The sequence below is a fragment of the Myotis yumanensis genome, unplaced genomic scaffold (genome assembly GCF_028538775.1).
Source record: "Myotis yumanensis isolate MYYU_CA2020_CCGP unplaced genomic scaffold, mMyoYum1.0.hap1 SCAF_7, whole genome shotgun sequence".
NCBI classification, from domain to species: domain Eukaryota; kingdom Metazoa; phylum Chordata; class Mammalia; order Chiroptera; family Vespertilionidae; genus Myotis; species Myotis yumanensis.
The window spans coordinates 16,898,248-16,918,824 of record NW_027223758.1 but is presented as its reverse complement, the minus strand read 5'-3'; the positions used below and the strand labels follow the sequence as shown (position 1 = coordinate 16,918,824).

At 44.4% G+C, this 20,577-nt stretch overlaps 1 protein-coding gene across 8 annotated transcripts in view; it reads left to right on the top strand.

Moving 5' to 3' along the window:
* Positions 1 to 20,577, top strand: part of RIN2 (Ras and Rab interactor 2) — a 225,786-nt gene that overhangs the window by 123,638 nt on the left and 81,571 nt on the right. For 6 of the 8 annotated variants that reach the window (XM_070419847.1, XM_070419840.1, XM_070419838.1 and 3 more), the window contains one exon: positions 13,885 to 13,985. In XM_070419847.1, the coding sequence (XP_070275948.1) occupies positions 13,885 to 13,985 (101 nt within the window). Of the gene's footprint in view, positions 1 to 5,952; positions 5,983 to 13,884; positions 13,986 to 14,153; positions 14,380 to 20,577 lie in introns of those variants that run through there. The other 2 variants (XM_070419844.1, XM_070419845.1) reach the window with 2 other exon arrangements.

Genomic DNA, 20,577 nt, shown 5'->3' with positions numbered 1-20,577 from the left:
TCTAAGATTGTTGTATTTTATCATCTATGAAATCATGTATGTTTTATAATTAAGAGTGTGGTATAATTCTAATTGGGGAATCTTTTTTTCTTGATGATATATAAAATGAGTGTATCTTATAATTGACCATATCCTAAATTTGATGGAGCACATTGTTGTGTTTGTGTGTTTTTTTCAGTGTGTGTGTGTGTGTGTGTGTGTTATTGATTTGAGAGAGGGAAGGAGAGGGAGAGGGAGAAGGAGAGAGAGAGAGAGAGAGAGAGAGAGAGAGAGAGAGAGAAACATCGATCTACTGCCTCCTGCACACTCCCGACTGGGATGGAACCTGCAACCCAGGTATGTGCCCTGGCCCAGAATCAAACTGGTGACCTTTTAGTGCACAGGATGATATTCAACCAATTTAGCCACACTGGCCAGGGCAAGCACGCTGAGTTTTTGTTTTTCTTCTCCATTATAGACCTAAAGCTTTCTGTGTAATAAATACTCTAAAAATATAAAGAAAAAAATGCATAATAAAACTTATAACACAAATGCTAAAACTAACCAGGACTATAAAAACATTAGTGCCAACTCTTAGGAAGAACTTCATTCTTCATGGGCTTTTCTCATTTGCCTTGTTATTTAACCTTAAAACTCAAAGCCATGGGCAGTAATTTGGTGATATCTATGACTTCTGAGGTCATTGCAGAATCTAATACAATACTGGCCTCAGAAACTGACAAAGTAAATCAGCACGTTAGCACAATGACTGTTTCAAAATATACCACACTAGCTGCTTCCATATTTCATGTACTGAACTATTTTTTTAAATGATCTTCTATTTTTCCAAATTGACAGTTATATCAGAGGGTTTGCTCTGCAGTATCATTGCAATATGGTTTAGAAACACACACACACACACGCACGCACACACACACACACAAAACGAATCTAGGCCTCTAGAAGTTGCATGGAGTCAGCGGCACATGTATCAGCGTGGCCCACCCGGCCTTTCCCAGCTGGCCAAGGTAGAGCCAAGTTGGTTTCTTCCATTTCAGCAGAGGCAGCTTATAAATTAATCACTGGGGAGCCATGTTTAAAGCCACCGGCTTCCACTCAATGAGAACTTAACCGTGGATAAGGAGAGCACAGCTGCATTCTGGATGTGCAACCACATTGGCATTTTTGGTGGCGACTAACTGAAAACTCTTGAGCAGCCTGGCTGGCATGGCTCAGGAGGTCATGGTTCGATTCCCAGTCAGGGCACATGCCTGAATTGCAGGCTCGATCCCCAGTGTGGGACATGCAGGAGGCAGCTGATCAATGATTCTCTCTCATCATTGATGTTTCTATCTCTCTCTCCTTCTCCCTTCCTCTCTGAAATATATATATATCTTGAGCAGTGCTTCTTTAATGGCTGCTACAATGTCAGCTACTTCCCCATCATGGCCAGCCAAGGTCTAATGGACTGGTTGGCCCTCAACCCCCCTGTGTCCTGTCCTGACTTACCCCTGGTCTAGAAGGAAATGAACAGGGAAGTTACAAAGAGGAAGGTGGGGAAGGACGAGCACTCATTCATTCAATAACCCATGAATGCCAGGGCCTGTCCTGAGCGCAGAGTATGGAATGGGGAGCACAGAGACAGCATTCCTGCTGTGAAGAATTTACATCCAGGTGGGGGCTGGTCGGGAGAGCACCTGGCTCCAGGAATAACCCACAAGCAGGACCATCCACCTCAGATGGCGAAAGAGGGGGCCAAGCAGGAAGGTTGGGGCATCATGGCTCAGATTCTCCAAAAACAGGCCCAGAGTCAACGATTTTTATGAAAATGGATTATTAGGAAGTGCTCCGAAGAGAATTCCATAGTGGGGCAGAGCAGGAGCTCAGAGTAGGGTCCAATTTCAAGCAAAGTTCCCTGATGGTAACTTTGGGGACAGTGTAGATCTCACCTCAGAGTGGTCTCAGCCAGAGGAGAGGGAGCTGAAGTATTTACTCCCCAGTGCCTGTCACTCATTGGTGGAAGACTGACTCTGGAGGCCAGACAAAGCCGGTTCTGGCTGTTGGAAAGCCATCCTCAAAGGACTTGGGGCTGGCTGTGTAGGGCCAGGTTTCCTTCTCATGGCCACTCTCTGGAGGCCTTCAGGGCCCCCTGTTGTGGAAGCCCTGATCTCAAGGGACACTGTGGTGCAGTGCGATGTTTACAGGGATTTTCAAATCTGAGGAGGGTCCAAGAAGATAAACTGTATGGAAACCTGGTTCATCCACATGTTGAGGTTCCCCTGGGGGTCCTGAATTTTCTGGGGCCTTCTTAAGTTAAAATGTTTCTATCCATTGTGAGTACATTCATGCTTATCAGGCCTCTAGCAAATCTCATGGAATTCAAGTGCCTGTGGGGACATAGATGCGAAGGTCTCCCTCATCGGCCTTCCACAAGAACCTGGGTCCCCCAACAGACATAATTAGCCAACACATGTACATACCCACACGTCTCACACCCTTTAAACCAGACTTCTGACTTTCAGCTGTGGGTGGTGTAAACGGCTAAGCCCTCAGCCCACCGGCAAATACTCAAATACTAAAGAACATCGGCTGTGGGCTTTGCAGCATCACCTCAGTGAACTCTTATTAGGCAGCCCCGGAGGGGCAGGCCTCAGCGTAGCCTCAGTTCTCGGATCAGGATATTTAATGGGTCAGATGACCTGGACAAGGGCACGCTGCTTGAAGCAGCAGAGCCAAAGGAATTCCAAGCCAGGCATTTAGCCAAAATTTTGCTTTTAAGTATTAAAGTATTCACGTGTGTTTTCTCTAAATACTACTATGTACTACTTTGAGCAAAAATCAAAATCATTGACATCAAACCATTTTACTTAACTCAGAATATGGTATGGGGGTGGATAGAGAAAAAGTATGTGGAACTGTATTGTATTATTTTTAACTCAAATAGGGAAAGTATGGTAAAAAGATAATATTGTTATTTGCTAAATAGGAGGGCTCTGATTGTGATTAAGGAGACGTTTTGAATCAGCAGGGCTAGGTGAACTATTGCATAAATGCCGTTGAGCTCATTTGCTTTCCTTTTGGAATGAAAACCAAGGGCAGAATTCTACCTGCTGCCTCCTGGGCCACTCCCAGCCTCCAGGCAAGTTTGGAAAGGTTGCCTTGTGTACATCCCTTGTCCTGCAGAAGGCACCTTGACCAATAAAGCCATCTGAGAGTGCAGTGTTTAGGTTTGGGGAAACCAGTTCTGGCCCTAACATAGTCACCCCTCACTCCCTCGTCCTGACTTCACACCACACTCAAAATGACATTCCAGCCTGGCTGATGTGGTTCAGTGATTGAGCTCCGACCTGTGAACCAGGTGGTCACGGTTTGATTTCCCGTCAGGGCACATCCATGGGTTTCAGGCTCAATCCCCAGTAGTGGCTGTGCAGGAGGCAGCCAATCAATCATTCTCTTTCATCTTTGATGTTTCTATCTCTCTCCCTCTCCCTTCCTCTCTCAATAAAAACATATTTTTTAAAAATGGCATTCCAGCCCTAACCGGTTTGGCTCAGTGGATAGAGCGTCGGCCTGCAGACTGAAAGGTCCCAGGTTCGATTCCGGCCAAGGGCATGTACCTTGGTTGCGGGCACATCCCCACTAGGAGGTGTGCAGGAGGCAGCTGATAGATGTTTCTCTCTCAACGATATTTCTAACTCTCTATCCTTCTCCTTTCTTCTCTGTGAAAAATCAATAAAATATATTTTCTTAAAAATGGCATTCCAGATGAATGAAAGGCCTACAAATAAGTAAATACAATATATGTAAATAGGCAAAACATAGCAAAAAGTAGAGGAGACTGTTGATTGCTTCAAGATAAGAATGTCTTCTGAGACAAAACAGGAACCATAATGAACTTCTGACTCTAATAACCTTAAGAGCTTTAGAAATTTAAAAGACAGGAAAGCAGTATGAGAAAAAAATCTTTTAAATAGTTGAGGCAGCAGATTTATATCACAACTTAAGAAAAAATAAGGAACCTCGAAATGGTCAACAGATAAATGAATAGGCAATTCCTCAGAAGAAATGCAGACAATCAATCAGCATACAAACAATATAATCTCAACAAAGCACATTGAGACAATAAAAAGCCACTATACTCATCAGGTTGGCCAAAGCTTAAAAGTGTGATCTATTAAAATCCTGACAAGTGCGGTGGATGTTCTCAAAGGAGGCGGAGACAGCAGAGATGGACACAGCTACCTGGAGAGCAATGCGGCATTTTCTCTGATGTTTCACACGCTACACAGGATGTTCATCACAATACTGCCTGTGACAGCAAAACATTGGAAACCACCTGCATGTCTATCAAAATAGAAAGGATATGTGGAATATCCCTGAGTGGTATATTCCTATGATGGAAAACCATTCCCACTTAAAATGAACTAGGGCTTCCTTTATCAGTGTGGATAAATTCCACGGCCTTTTGTTGGTTATGATAAGCAAACTAGAGGACATCAATATGATTCCATCGATTCCACTGTGTAAAAAAAGCACAGGATCATAACATTCAAGAATGATACACACAAAACTGATAATAATAGATGGAAAGGATTATGGGCCGTGGTCCAGGGAGATTAACTTGAACTACAGTAATCTGTTTTTCAGTGGGAATGTATTCCTGCGTTTATGTTTGTGAATATAATTAAATTTTTTAAATATACATGCAAACACCCATAGGAGATGTAAAAAGGGCATGGTTCTGAGATGCTCCAGCATCATTTCCCAGACGCTCTACAAGTAAAGGGAAGAAGTCTTCATTACTTTTTTGTTTCCATGGTGACAGTGTGAACGTTTGTAAGAAGCCCATTATGTTCCAGACTACTTTAGCAAACCCCAGTGAGGTATACCCACCAATCCAGCTCCTCTACCTCCGTGGAAGCAGGCAGGAGAGGGAATTGCTTGGCCATGTGGTTTTCATGACCTGGAGGTGGGTCCAATCCCACAGAGTTGATGGGACTGTAAAGGCCAAGCGGATGCACTTGGGAAATAGAAACTCCATAGCTGAAAGTCAAGCACTTGACTTTTCCCACACCCTCGGTTTCAAGTCTCCCTCTATCAGCTACACAGCCCTTTTCAAACAATTGATAACATTCCTGAGTTAGACTTGGAATTTACAGTGTTTTATCACAACTTGCTCTCTAAGCACTTTTCTCATTTCATTTTTACAGGACCTTCAAGATAATTTTTCTCCTTTTATCTAACCCTAAAAGAAAGAAAAGATTTGAAGTCCTTCCCTCTCCCTCACTCCAACCTCGATTGCAAACAGGAACTGCACATGGCAACGTCTCTCCCTCACCCAGCCAGGGAAAATCGACCTCTAGCAGGCAGATCTCGAGGTTAGAGACTTCTGGGCAGTCAGGCAGAAGATTGGGCTCCACAAACACTGGTATTTTGTAGGCCCAGGTCTGCTGCTGGGGCTGACATGGCCCCTCTCCAGGTTGGAAGGGGTATAAGTCCTTTTTAAGTGTCCTTTAGCTTTATGGCCTCTCTGTTTCATAGCAATAATCACCATTAATATAAAGAGAATTTAAATAGGAGCATTCAGGTACTTGTTACAAAGTGTTTTAATCTCATTGTCCTTTTTAATCCTCCAACTCCCCCTTGCCCCCAGGGTCAGCCAACAGGAGGCCTTGAGGATATTTGAGGGCAGGTCTTTTTCAACCCAAAGCTGGTATGCTCACCACTTCTAGCTCATGCTGCCAAGCTACCAGGTGGTTGCTGCAAGCTAGACTGCCTCTAAACACTACAAGGCTTGAAGTGTGGCCCCCCAGGTGAGGTTCCTGCCTACTGGAAATTTACCTAGAATGATTACAAAATGCTGCAAATCGGGGTAGATATCTGTGCCAGGCTGGAGTATAGCAGGCTGAGTCCTGGGTGTGACCTCAAAGGGCCAAGAAAGAACCTGGAGCTTCTGGAATTCTGCCCTGGGCCTGCATGCCAGTTTGCATGAAAACCACCCAGGTGAGCACTCCAGGCTTCCTGTCATGCACAGAGGCTTACATGTTAGGGGGCCTAGGGCACTGGGCTTCTGAGTAGAAAGAGGGAGGGGACCCAGAGACTCAACGCCTGGCCTGCCTTCTTCAGGCTCCCTCTCTCTGGCCTCTTCCCCCTAGAGTGGCTACAGACCTTCACTTCCTGCCAGCAGCACCCTCTCTCTCTGCACATACTCCCCCCTCAAACCCCCCCCCCCTTAGTTTTGAGTTCAAAAAGACCTGCCCTCAAATACCCTCATGACCTCCAGTTGGCTGACTCTATCGAGGGGCAAAGGGTGTTGGAGGATTAAAAAGGAAGATGAGATTAAAACACTTTGTAACAAGTTCCTAAATGCTCCCAATCCTCTTCCTATTTAAATTTTCTCTTTATATTAATGGTGATCATTGCTATGAAACAGAGGCCATTTCATCCCCAGCCACAGAGCTGGACCTAACAAGCACAGGTACGCCCGGGCTTTCTCAGTGCGGCTCCGCTATGCCCTGTATGTAGCTGTCTCTTGGACTGAGGCCTTAGGTCACTGCTTGTGGAGTTTTCTGGAAAGAACACAAATGTTGCCTTTTGTTATAAGAACCACTGTCTCACCAACTTAGTTTCCTGGAAATTGGTGTCCTGTCTCATTCTCTGATTATACTGTATAACAGCCTCTTGCCCCTGTTGCCACCTCCCCAGATGCCCACACAGCCTTGGCAGCAAAACAGGGTTGTGGAAGCAGCACTTGCTCACCAGCTTGGCGGATGCTCAGGCAGCCCTTCCCCTTCTTCTAGGAACTCTGGACAAGGACAGGAATGTGTAGGGGTCTTGGGTTGTATTCGTGGACCTTGAGAAACTTGTTAGCGGCATCAACTTTGGGAAAGCACTTCCATTGACACTGCTGTTGGCTTTGTGGATCCTAAAAGACACCTACCATAAAGGACTCCTGGTGGCTAACTTCTCAATTTAAAGGAAGGAAAGAAGGGAGGGAGGGAGGGAGGGAGGGAAAGGGGAAAAGGAAAGGAAGGAAAAAGAAAAAAATTTAAAAGAGCCTAGGGGAAAAAAAAAAAAAAAAGAGCCTAGCAACTATTTCTAAACAGGGGCCTCCAGGCTCACATAAGCCACACTTTAGGGACAGGCCTGCGCTGAACTACCTGACTCCTACACTGAACTGCCTGCTTGTCCTCTGTTCCTGTCCCCTAAGCCAACCCTTAGAAACGAGTTCCTGGAATTGTGTTTTAACCAACAGGACTGAGACTTTCCCCAAGGAATCAGAGCTGTGCAGCTCTATCTACATTAGCATCTTAAGCAACCAATCAGAACAGCTCCATTCTGGCCAGTCAGGGCAATGCTTTTTGGACCAATCAAACTGCAAGGATTTGGAGTCCTCGTTTGCATGAGGATGGACCAATAAGGGACTATAGAGGTCAGTTCTCCCTGGCTTCCAGAGCACTTTCCCCTTCCACGTAAAGGTAAGGGAGCTGAAACCCAGAAGACAGAACACCAAAGATGTCTTGCTGGACCGGAGAGGAGAGGGCAGGGTAGAATGGAGCAGAACAGAGTAGAACAGAGATGTCCAGCTGGAGAGGGCCCTCGCCCTAGGGCTGCCTCACAACCATGCTTTCCACAGCCGCTGTTTCATTATTGAGCTGTTCCATAGTCACACTGTTCTCACCATGGTGCTGTATCACAGTTGAGCTGTTTGCACTGAATAACGTTTTCTTCTTCACTGCACTCCAAATTGGGGATTCCTATTGGCATTGAATTGGCACCAATGACCATTGGTTGACAACAGACCTGGACCATGGGAAAGCTTCGGTTACTGAGGGATGCTATCAACATCTACAGGAAGTGAAAATGAACATAGTGTACCTGGGGACAGTGCGGGGCAGATCAGGGACACCTGGGCAGACCTCAGCGCGGACTATTGCTGGTGGAAGGCATATAAACAGATCATTGGGAGAGGCAGGCCTGCCTCTGGAGCAGTAACCTCCGGTCCATTTCTCGGGTAAATCCCTATGTGCTGTGGGCGATGGGCATAATGGGTTCAGAGTGAGAGATGGAGGGGACTGAAAGACCCCTCATCCACCAGGAAGGGTCCCATAGCCATCCAGCCAGTTGCAGCCTCTGTTCTTGTCCACCTTTGTGTCTTGGCATCACTGTGTGTCCCTTCTGCATTGCAGATAGTGGTGTTACTTGTGATTTTCCACTGAGTGCTGCTAGGTGAGAACTGAAATTTGTAGGTTTTTTGTGTTTGTCCAGGTATAGAGAAAGGAGCAATGGGGGGCCCAGGGCCTGGCGGTGCAGCCAGAGTGTCAGCAGGAGCAGTGTCGGGAGGAAGCAGTCTGGCTGGAGGGGTCAGCGTCTTCTCCTGGGGAAGGCCACTGGGGATTTTTAGTTCAAATCAAATAGTGGCCGTGAAGGTGGCTGAGGGTGGAGAGGGTGAATGTACCCAGTGACCCTTCTTACTGCTGGGATGGGAATCTTCTAGCTACTGTAGATGTTTGCCTGAGGCTGTGGCTGCCCCTCCATCAGCAGGGCTCTCTGCTCCCTGGTGGGCTTGTGTGTGGCTGTCCTGTCTGAGATCACAGCCGTGACCAAGAATGGGAGGGGGGACACCAGCCTAGAGTGGTAGGGCTTTGGCTCAGACACTCAGACTCCCCTGACTCACCCCACTTCCTCCTACTTTCTTAATCCCTCCATTTCCTCCCAGTTTCATACACATCCACCTCTTTTCTTATTTTTCTAAAACTTTGATTCTGAAGTATTTTAAACATACAGAAAATCCCATATAATACTAAAACAATCACTAGCTCTGTCAAATCTTATCAGTTTGCCATTTCATTTTAAGAAATAAAATCTCCCCCTGGCTGGTGTGGCTCAGCTGGTTGGGAGTGTCATCCCATGCACCAAGAGGTGGCAGGTTCGATTCCCAGGCAGGGCACATACCCAGGTTTTGGGTTCCATCCCTGGTTGGGGTACGTGGGGAGGCAACCAATTAATATTTCTCTTTCAATATTTCTCTCTAACTCCTATCCTCTCTCTCTAAAATCAATTTTAAAAATAAGTTTAAAAAAAAAATAAAATCTCACATGTGTTTAAGCTCCTTTACCTGTAAATACCTCCATCTGTTTCTCCCCCGGAGGGAGTCGCTGTCCTGGGTTAGGAGTGTAATCCCACAGTGCATATTGGAGTAGTCTTTATATCTTAAAGGTAGTGTGCAAACACTTAGTAATACAATTTTGCATGGTTTTAAACTTATACACTGAATGCAACCATTTTTAGCTTCTCTTTTTTAAAGGTATTTTTTTCCTTCAATTTTATTTTTATTGGATTCAGGTGTAAAGCTTAGTGCTTAGACCAGCCGTGGGCAAACTATGGCCCGAGGGCCGGATCCGGCCCGTTTGAAATGAATAAAACTAAAAAAAATAAAAAAAAAAGACCGTACCCTTTTATGTAATGATGTTTACTTTGAATTTATATTAGTTCACACAAACACTCCATCCATGCTTTTGTTCCGGCCCTCCGGTCCAGTTTAAGAACCCATTGTGGCCCTCGAGTCAAAAAGTTTGCCCACCCCTGGCTTAGACAATCAGAAATTTTACATAGTGTTCCCTTTGATACTTCCAGTACTCCAGCTGGCACTGTACATAGTTATCACAATATTATTGACCATATTTCCTGTACTTTACTTATATTTCCGTGACCATTATGTAACTACCAATTTGTACTTAATCCCTTCATTTCTTTCTCCCAGTCCCCCAACCACCACCCCTCTGATAACCACTAGTCCACTCTCTGTGTCTATGAGTCTTTTTCAATTTAGTTTGTTCATTTCTTTTGTTCTTTAGATTCTACATATAAATGAAGTTATATGGCATTTGTCTTTCTCTGACTGACTTATTTCACTGAGCATAATACCTCTAGATCAGCGGTTTTCTTTAATAGAGAGAAATGTTCATGGTGCATTATCTACTTACAAGCAAATCCTATATCAGCGGTTCTCAACCTGTGGGTCGCCAAACTGTGGGTCACGACCCTTTTGGGGGTCGAATGACACTTTCACAGGGGTTGCCTAAGACCATCGGAAAACACATATGTAATTACATATTGTTTTTGTGATTAATCACTATGCTTTAATTATGTTCAATTTGTAACAATGAAAATACATCCTGCATGTCAGATATTTACATTATGATTACAGTTATGAAGTAGCAATGAAAATAATTTTATGGTTGGGGGTCACCACAATATGAGGAACTGTATTAAAGGGTCGAGGCATTAGGAAGGTTGAGAACCACTGCTCTAGATTAATCCATGCTGTTGCAAATGGTTAAAGATTTTATTCTTTTTTATGACTGAGTAATTGTCTGTTGTCTTTGTGCATCTAAGATAACATATCTTTGAAGTGTCTAGACCCCTGAAGGCACAATTGCTGGCACCAGAGCGTGAGACCATATTATCTTGCGGCTCACATAACATCTCTCTGTGCTACTATCCTGGATCCACCGAAATAGCGCCATCATGAATGTCAAAAGCCACTTTACATAATGTAAAATAAGTATGTGTCTCTTCATTTTACTTTTTAATCCAAGCTCAGCGATGTCCCGCTTTGTTTTCTCCTGCCTCCCTAATCTACCACCAATGGATTTCATGCACCCCCCTCCCCTTTACATCTCCTCCTTTGATTCTAATGTATAAAATAAGCTGCAGAACTGCCATTCTCCAGAATATTTTCTCAGTCCATTGAGATTTTTCTTCCCAGCAATCGTCATCAGTTTGACTCAACTAAACTCTAAGACATTTTCTTACGCTGTATGTTTTTTCAACACTCTGGTTCATTAATTTTAACTGCTGTATAGTATTCTATTCCTCAGTTTATCCATTCTCCTATTTATGGACAAATAGGTGCTTATAATTTGGTTTTCTTAAAAGTAGTGTGCAGCAAATCTATAATATTAAAAGTGTAATATGCTAATTAGACCAGATGTCCTTCTGGACGACCTTCCAAATGAAGCCGGTGCTGTGAGGAAGCCAGGTGCCAGAGGGAAGCTGGTGCCGGCAGCCGGGGGAAGGAAGGCCTACTCTTGCATGAATTTCGTGCATCGAGCCTCTAGTATTCTCATAAAGGTCTCCCTGCACCCATGTGCAAGAGTTTTTCTAGAGTGCGTAACTAGGAGGTCTATGTATCTTCAACTCTACAAGATATTGCAAACTCCTCTCCAGAGTGACTCTGTGAGCAATACTCCCCAGCAGCATATGGGTTCCTGCTTTTCCATATCCTCGACTATTATCAGACTTTTAAGATTTTGCCACTGGGATGTGTGTAAAATGAGATCTCCTGATCATTTTCTCTTCCAAGGCCCCAGTGCTTCTAAAAGCTCCACCCACAGCCCATACCCAGTCACACACAAAGGGGATGGATCAAGCATGGAGGACTTGGGAGGCCTTCATTCTTCTGACCTCTAGGTATTGGGAGTGCACAGAGCTATTTGTGGGGACACCTTCTCCATCTACACTCTCCCCTTCGACAATCTCTCCCTGACAAAGGACTTTGAAACACTAACACATAGGCCAGTGACTTCTAAATGTATGAATAGCTCCATCAAGAATGTCAAAAGCCCCTTAACAAATTTAATTAATGGCTATTACAACTCCATTTAAACTTAACCTGCCCACTGCCCAATTAGATTAACTCCTCAACCCTAATTCTTTCCCATTTTTCCCCATCTTTCGATTCAGTTTCTATGTCATATTGTTCTTGGATTTCCCCCCTTCTTTCCAATTTCACTGCTGCTCTCACAACCTTGGTCCAAGCCACCATCATCTCTTGCTGGGATCACTGCAGTTGCCTCCTAACTGGTCTTGCTATTTGTCCTCTTGCCCTTACAAACATGTCTAGCCAGCAGCCAAGACGCTCTTTATAGAACATTAAAAAAGTAAAATGCCATTCCCCTACGTAAAATCCCCCAATGGTTCTTAGTATCGAAAATTCAAATTTTAGGATACTGTAATCTAGAAGGCCAATGAGATCTGGTTCTTGCCTGCCTCTCCTTCCACAATGCCTCTCCAGCCTCTGGGACTTTCTCTATGTGGAGGGCTCCTCTCTTGATCTTTTCATGGCTCCCTTGTCATTCAGGGATCCACCACTTCTTCAAAGTTCTGTCCTGATCACCCCACCCTAGCTATATAGTAGTTCGATCTTGTAGTATCACCCTATTCTTTTTTTCATTCTGGAACTTCTTTTTTTTTTTTAATAATATATTTTTATTGATTTTATAGAGAGGAAAGAAGGGGAAGAGAGAGATAGAAACCATAAATGATGAAAAAGATAGAAACATCAGTGATGAGAAAGAATCATTGATTGGCCTCCTCCTGCATGCCCCACACTGGGGATGGAGCCCACAATCCAGGCATGTGCCCTGACCGGTAATCAAACTGTGATCTCCTGGTTCATAGGTCGATGCTAAACCACTGGGCCACACCAGCTGGGCTCATTCTGGAACTTCTTATTGCTAAGTGCTATGGTCTGTATCCCACCAGGATATCATCTCCATGACAACTGTCAACCTTACTCTATACTTGCAGTTCCTGGCAAGAAGTGGGTGGCCACAGAATTCTGTTGAATTAGTGAATGAGTTGATGGGGTCAACAATTTAGAATAGCCTAGGGCCGGCAAACTCAGTAGTCAACAGAGCCATGAATCAACAGAACAACGATTGAAATTTCTTTTGAGAGCCAAATTTTTTAAACTTAAACTATATAGGTAGGTACATTGTTATTAACTTAATTAGGGTACTCCTAAGGCTTAGGAAGAGCCACACTCAAGGGGCCAAAGAGCCGCATGTGGCTCGAGAGCCGCGGTTTGCCGACCACGGGGCCTAGGACATCAAATGAAATTTCTCCCAGAGTCTGGGTGGGATAAAAGCTGCTGGAGACAATACAACACGTATTTAGCTAGAATTGTGATTCTCAAACTTTTAGTCCCAGGACTACTTCACACTGTTAAAAATTATGGAGGACTTCAAAGCCCTATGTTCATGTGGAATATATCTACAGATATTTGCTGTATTAGAAAATAAATGAAGAAAATGTTAAGATATTTATTTTTTAAAAATAAGCAATTACGTGTTAACATCGTAAATTTGTATAACATTTTAAAAAATTCGTGAGCAATGGCACACTTTAAGAGCCACTCTACACATACAGTGCCTAATTATAACCAGGAAAGAGTCTGCTGAATGAGTGGATATATGTGGGCTCAAGAATTTAGACCAAACTTTAGGGACAGATGTAGCCCTTGCCCAGCATGTGGGTAGAGGACAAAAGACCACGCCTTTCCCCCTCCATTCTCCTCATGGTTCACCCACCCACCCACCCACTCACACACTTCCAGCCCAATGTAGCCCTCTCTTTCCTTTTCCCTAACAGTTTTCTCTGACCAGAAAAAAATAAAAATAAAGTGAGAAATAAGTTTAGTGTCACTGGGAATTGATTTGCAAGCTGTGTATGTCTTTAAAATGTGCTTATTTCTGTAACCAGAATAATGATTGTGTAAGTTTTAATCCAGGGAATTCACCTTGACAGTATGAGTGTTGAGGCCTAATTTGACCAGGATTTGCTTATTCCTTTTTGCGTTCATGTTGAGAAACCAAACTGTGTCATATTATTTTTTTAGGGCAGTACCGAAACCAAAGTTCTTCCTCTTTCTAAGAAGCTGCTCCCTCCCTTTATATTTCTTTCCTCTGAGAAGAGGAAATTCACAGAGCCATGGTAAAAAAAAAAAAAAAAAAAGTGGTCATCTGTGTGCCCCTACTGAAGTGTCTGAAGCTCCCCAGGCCCTGGGCACGCCTCTTCACTTCCACTTCCTGACGTCACACTATTTTTGTCTTTGAATAGCTTATTGACACAATCGCCTCGGAGATCGGAGAACTGAAACAGGAGATGGTGCAGACAGATGTCAGCCTGGAAAATGGCCTGGAACCCACCGAAGCCCACAGGTGACCGAGGCGATGAGGCGAGATGGGAGCTAAGTGGACCCTATTGGTGTTGAGGACTGTGCCATTCCCGGGGCTCCTCAAGTTTGGGAACTGGGAGTGTGGTGGCCGCTCCAGATGAAACACTGGAGGAGGTGGGAGTGGCCTAGGAACCAGTTGTCTGCTTGTTTATTTTAATCCCTGCGAAGGCACTTGAACTTTACAACCTTTCCCTTCCTCCTGGCACCAGAACCCGGAAACCTAAAATTCTATCTGCCATATCCACCTACTCACAGTGATGGAAACAATAACGCAGCAGGATCCTCCGTGCGCAAAATAGAACTCAGTGTAGCCTGTATCAGTCTCCAGGAGGTTTAAAGGGGAGCACTCAGAGGATGGACTCATTTTGCGTTCTCAGGTCAGAAAACCCCCAGCACCCACCATAGCTGTTAGCCTGCCATAGCCGGTAGCCTGCGGTGCAGCCCCGAGTTCTGACAGTTGGATGTGATTGTAAATGACTAGGAAAGGGGAGGCAGTGTGTTGTCCTGGCTAAGCATGATATGTTGTGAACGTATTTCATGGATCAGAGTAGGTAGTAAGGGACTGATCTTTATCTGGAGAATGGAGGTGCCAGATCAGGGTGGGGATGGCAGGTTGGAGGAGCTTGTCAAACCTCATCCAGCTCTTAGCCCATGTAATTCATTGCTAGCAAAACAACAGAATATACTGACGGCTGAACGGCATGGACATTTGGTGCTTGAGAGGCCAGATTTGTGACCTGTGTGCCCTTTTCCCCAGGAAATGGGGTTGAGGCTGCTTGTGCAGGGTGAGGGTGAGCTTCACCCAGTTGGATTTGCTTGCAAGTCTTGAGACAGGCAGGAGTCAACTGCAAAGGCAGGCAGGGGAACCAGCTGGGTTTGGTTGTCCAGGCAAATTTCAAACTGGCAGGACTTGTTCCCTGCCCTAGCTCGAGGGGAGAGTGGCAATCCCAGGGAGGCACTTGGCAGCTGTAAGGTGGTGCTTTAACTCCTATGTCTCTGGAGGAACTGTATTCTCCCGTAGCTGTGCACATTCTGCCTTACGTTTCCTTCTCTACAAAATGACAGGGGTAGACCAGATGGCCCCCAAGCCACTTGGAGCAGAACTAGGCATTTTGTAATTTCTCTTGATTTCAATGTGAATGGCTTTGATTGGTGAATTTTCCCCCCATAATCTGGACAAGTACACCATGATTTCTGATTCTCTTTACACCTCTCATTCAGAGTAGTTTTAAACTCCATGGAACTTTAGCCAGGGGATTTCTCCTTACCCTTTTCATTACTAAGCTAAAAATAAATTGGGGGTCCAGGCTGATGACAAAAAGGTAAAGAAGAGAGAGTTCATAGCACTGATTTCCCCACATCCAGGAAACATAATACTACAAGATGAACCCCAAACTCTGCAGAGGACAGACAGGATCCTTCCTGCATATAAGCCACGGAGATGCTAGGCTTGCTGGAAGGAGTAATAATGTGATAAGGGATGGCAGCAGCTTGGTCTCTGACTGCAGTGGGCATTGAAGTGGGAGAGCTGGGCCTTCATTTACTCTTTAACATCGCTTCTAGTCTTTTTCTTTTTAAATTGAAGAGTGACTGTAACTTTGTTTTATCAGGTTAATATGTATTCTTGAATGCTATGTTGCATAACACTGAATTTATGAAACTTCAGAGGCATTTTACTTGGCACTTTCTTTGATGGGAAAGAAAGAAAAAAAAAGGCAAGATTGTCTTGATTTAACAATGCCTATGGTGTTTACCACGTGCCAGTCACTGTTCTAAATGCATTACAGCTGGAACTCATTGAAGCTCCTAACTGCACTGTGTGACCCTCTTTCTGCTGATAAGGGACCCGTATTTTGTGGTAAAAGTCTGACTAAGAAGGCTGTGGCTTCTGTGCTGGCGTCTCTCGCTGAGTTTTAGAATCATGGATTGGTGACTTTGCTATCAATTCCTCCATTTTGCCAATGACGTCAGGAGGGACGGATAACACAGAAGGAGGGGACGGAGGACATGGTGTTGTTTCCACAGTGAAGGCGGAGCAGAGCTGTGGGTGGTCGCAGGGAAGCAGGCAGGGCCGCCTCCAGTGGGAACACCGGAGAGAAGAAGCAGTCGGCCCCTCAGGACCTTAACTGGGTGTGTTCTGGTGGCTGCACAGATGCCTGGCAGTGAGTGGCCTTTTGCAGCCTCATGGTTGGTGAGTGTGAGCTGTGATATGACCTCACCCACTCCACCCACAGTCACCAGGAAGTGTCTGTGGTTCCCTAGCTTGTTGAATGCTGGACTAAGTGTCAGGCCGGTGCCCTAGGTTAGAAATCGCTGTTCCCCAACCTGCATTGGCTTTTTGTTGCTCTTTCGTGGTTAATAGTGAGATGAGCTTGAGCTCTGAAACCTCTTCTTGTATTATGAACCCCTTTGCAGATTAATATTTTGAATGCATAAAGTAAAATATGTAAGAGGACGTGGGGAAAACAATTATAGTGGAATACAATGGTTAGAATGTAAAAATGCTTGATTTCATAGCATTGGTACTTCTTTATTAACCCATCGAATGATGAGGTCTGGCAGTGGGACTAGGAACTGCTGTCCTCTGGAAGCGGAGAAGAGAATAAGCAATACTTAGGCACTGAGCATGGAAACATCTAGAGTTTTGGTTGGGGACAAAGTTTCAGCTGCTGAGATTTTTTTGCCTGCATTCAAAATGGGAGGGAGTGAATTTCAAAACCAGGTTAGCGAGAGTGCAGGTGTCCCTTTTTTCTACCCAATAGTCAGTTCCCACTTCCCAGCCCACCTGACCTACCGGCATCGTCTGACACGGTAGACCCACCCTCCCTGCCTGGGACACTTGCTTGGCTTGGCTTCTGGGATGCCATGAGCCCTGGTTTCTCTCCCCTCACCAGCTGCTGCTTTGAGGCTCCTGGCTGGCTCCTGCTTATCTTCTTGACCCTCTAACCCTGGAGCACTCAGAGCTCACCCCTTGAGCCTCTCCTCTTCACACATCTCCTCTTCTCTCCCCCACTACCCTCGAGGAAGACACGGAAGCATCTCTGCCTCAGTGAAGTGAGGATAATGATGGAACTTGGCCTCAGAGTTGTTAGGAAGATTAAGTGAATGCATAGCTGCAAAGGACTTCACCCGGTGCTGGCACGTGGTAAACACATACATGGTTTACTGAAAGAGATCTGTAATTTCTTAGGTAATTTCAGTCAGTCCCGCAGCTTGAATATGTCTGTGTATCGGTGATTCCCGACTTACATCCCTAGGCCTGTCCTCTCTTAGAATCCAGATGTTTGCATCCAGCTGTCCACTCAGCCTGACCTTTGGGAGCTCAAACTTAAAAAGACCAAGACCGAACCCTTGGTTCCCTTCACAAACCTGCTTCTTCCCTGGTCTTCCTATCCTAGTGACCATGCCTCCAGGTGCTTGGGCCCTCAGTCATCCCTGGTGCCTCTCCTTCTTTCCTAACGTCCTCCCATCCATCTCTAAATCCTGGCATCTCTACCTTTAACTTCGATCCAGGATCGGACCACTTTTCACCAGCACCAGGACAGTAGAACCCTGCCTGTTGTCTCTACTTTCACCCCTTCCCCTTTCTCTGGGCGGTTAGCTAAGCAGCATCGAAAATGATCTGACTTTAGTTCATTTAAATCCACGTCATGTCACTCCTGTTCAAAGCCCTTCAGTAGTTTTTCACTGAAAACCAAAATCCCCACCATGGCCTTCGGAGTCCCCACAGGATATGACTCACATCCCCTCACCATCTCTTCTCTTACCATCTCTTCCCCTTCAGCGCTCTGCTCCAGCCCCGCCAGCTTCTTGCTAAGCAGCCTTTGTGCTTGCTGTTCCCTCTGCCTGGAATGCCCTTCCTCCAGAAAGCATTCACCCTTGGACCCTACCTTTCTTCTGTCGCCTTAGCTGGCTTTATTTTTCTTTCTAGAACTTGTGCAGACCTGAAATATATTCACTTGCGTAATTATGCATTTTCTGCCTCCCAGCACTAGAAGGTGGGCGTTTTGACAGCGGGGGCTTGGTCTGTGTCTGGTGCTGTTTTTTCCAGTGCCTAGAATAGGGTCTGTCATGTAGCATCCACTCAATCAGTGTGTTGATCGGATGAATGAAAGGTGCTAGCCCTTTGGACCTTCTAAAAGTGTTCGAGCATCAGAAGCCTCTTGTATAAACAAGACTTCACCCTTGTCAAGCAATTAGGGGATCCCAGCCAGTGCATTAAAAATAAAAAGTTGAAAATGTGTGACAGGCCTTAAGCATCCTCCCTAATAAAGAAGAGAGACCAGAATCTCTTTCCCCTACATTTAAGTCCCACTCCTCATCAGTCCAAGTATGGAAAAGAGGAAAAGATTTGTTTTGCTGGCTAACACTGATGAGGCACACATATTTGTGCAAGAAGACAAAATGCAAAATGATTTTTGCATCAGTGACTTGAACTTGCTTCCTAAGGACCTCATATACACTCCCCAAAATCTTTAGACGAGTAAAAGTGGGTATAAATCAACAAAGAATAGTCACTTTTTACCTGATGTATAAAAAGGAAAAGATGGGAAGGAATAATATGAAATGACATTAAATTCTGTATTCAAAGTCACTGAAGTGGAGGACATATATATATATATTGAATATGGGAAACTATTAGATGGATGCAGATTTATTCTGAGCTTAAAAGATTTAAGTTCCAAAGATAATTGTATCAGATTAAGAGCACATATGTTTCTTAGTTATCATGCAGCTAATGGCCTTGGCCAAACCAATTCATGGCATGGTGAATATTTCTGCATATAATATTTCTGCATACTGAACAAAGTAAAGCAAGCAAATCTAAAAGGTGGGAAGAAATTCACTGGGTTTTGTTTGTTTTGCTATGAGTTTATGATCTAAGATTCGTAAGCAGAAATATAAATAATAGAAGTACATATATATTTGTACTTTTCTCATAATTTCTAGGTTATTTTCTCTTCTCATCTCCTTCGCCCCCTGACCCTCGATAATCCTTCATATAAAGTTATGGTTTCCATAAATATGAACCAGTGAACTGGCTGCTAGCTCAGAATTCCCATGACTTTAGCCTGGAACTTAGACATGTGAAAATTGTAAAATGATACGCGGTTAAAACTGGAGAGTCCCCACTCCTGAGTCCCACAGCACTGAGATAAGTACTTAAGTCACAACATAGAAATACCTCTCTTCATTCATCATGGTTTCCAGGCATTAAAAAGACACACACCCAGGCAAAGAAATAAGAGAGCAAGCAAACAATCAAAAGCGGTTTTGTCTCAGGTGTGGGTTCATGGTCATATTTAGTTTCATATTTTTGCATTGTTCTTTTTGCACAATGTAAAGTTCTACTTTGGTAATAATAATAAAAAAGAAATCTTACATGTTCTTTAAAAAAAAACACAAACCTTCCCTAATATAATAGGTCTCACCAATTAAGACGGACCAAACAACCTCCTACCTGGAATGACCGGCTTCCTCCCCAAGGTCCCCAGGGCATCTAGTATATTCCTCTATTATGTACTTATTCCATTATAGGATGCTTGTTTACAGTTCTTTCTCCCTTAGGTTGTATGAAACTTCAGGCTCCACTGTCTAGGTCAGTGGTTCTCAACCTTCTGGCCCTTTAAATACAGTTCCTCATGTTGTGACCCCCAACCATAAAATTATTTTCGTTGCTACTTCATAACTGTAATGTTGCTACTATTATGAATCGTAATGTAAATATCTGATATGCAGGATGGTCTTAGGCAACCCCTGTGAAAGGGTCATTCGACCGCCAAAGGGGTCGCGACCCACAGGTTGAGAACCGCTGGTCTAAGTGTTTTGGCAAATAGCACCCACTCAATAAATATTTTCTTTAAGTTGAACTTAATTGTTGCTGCATTGGTAACAGTAGGAGCAAAGAGTTAGGCAATCTCATAGAATTCCTTGAAATCATATTCCAAACACTCATATTCCAAACACTCCTGGTGGCTTGAAATCAGAAAACACCTTCCGGGAAATTGATCAAGCTAGTCACAGCAGAACATCTTCAGTGGGCACGGCAGGAAAACGTCTTATTGCAAAACTGTTTCCACTACATAACCTCCTCTGGTTTGAACAAAGCGATGCCCACCCCTCCCCACTGGAGGAAAGAGCAGCCGTGTCTCTGGTGTTACTTGGGTATTTCAGATGAGTAGATTTTCAGCTGCCTCTCCGAACACAATCCCTACCCAAGTCACAGAGTTTCTCTATTCTGTTTCCCATCAGATATTCTTTGAGAAAGAATATGGACAGGCAGGCACCGACAAATTTCTAAGAATTATGGGAATGCACACTTACAGTTCTTAGAAATAGATCGTGTGCAAGAAGAAACAATAAACTTTGATAACACCAGACACTTTTTTCAAGGGGCCTGAGATACTGCAAAATATAATTGCTATTATGTAGCAAATGATGTGAGCCTCTCCTGACCTATTGAACCAGACTGGAGCTCACAGGAAAGGAAAAACAAAACAACTTTTCGGACAGGTGCGACTGTCCCAGGAGAGGGGCCTGCTCTCAGATGCTGGGGGACCTTAGGATGTTCCCCA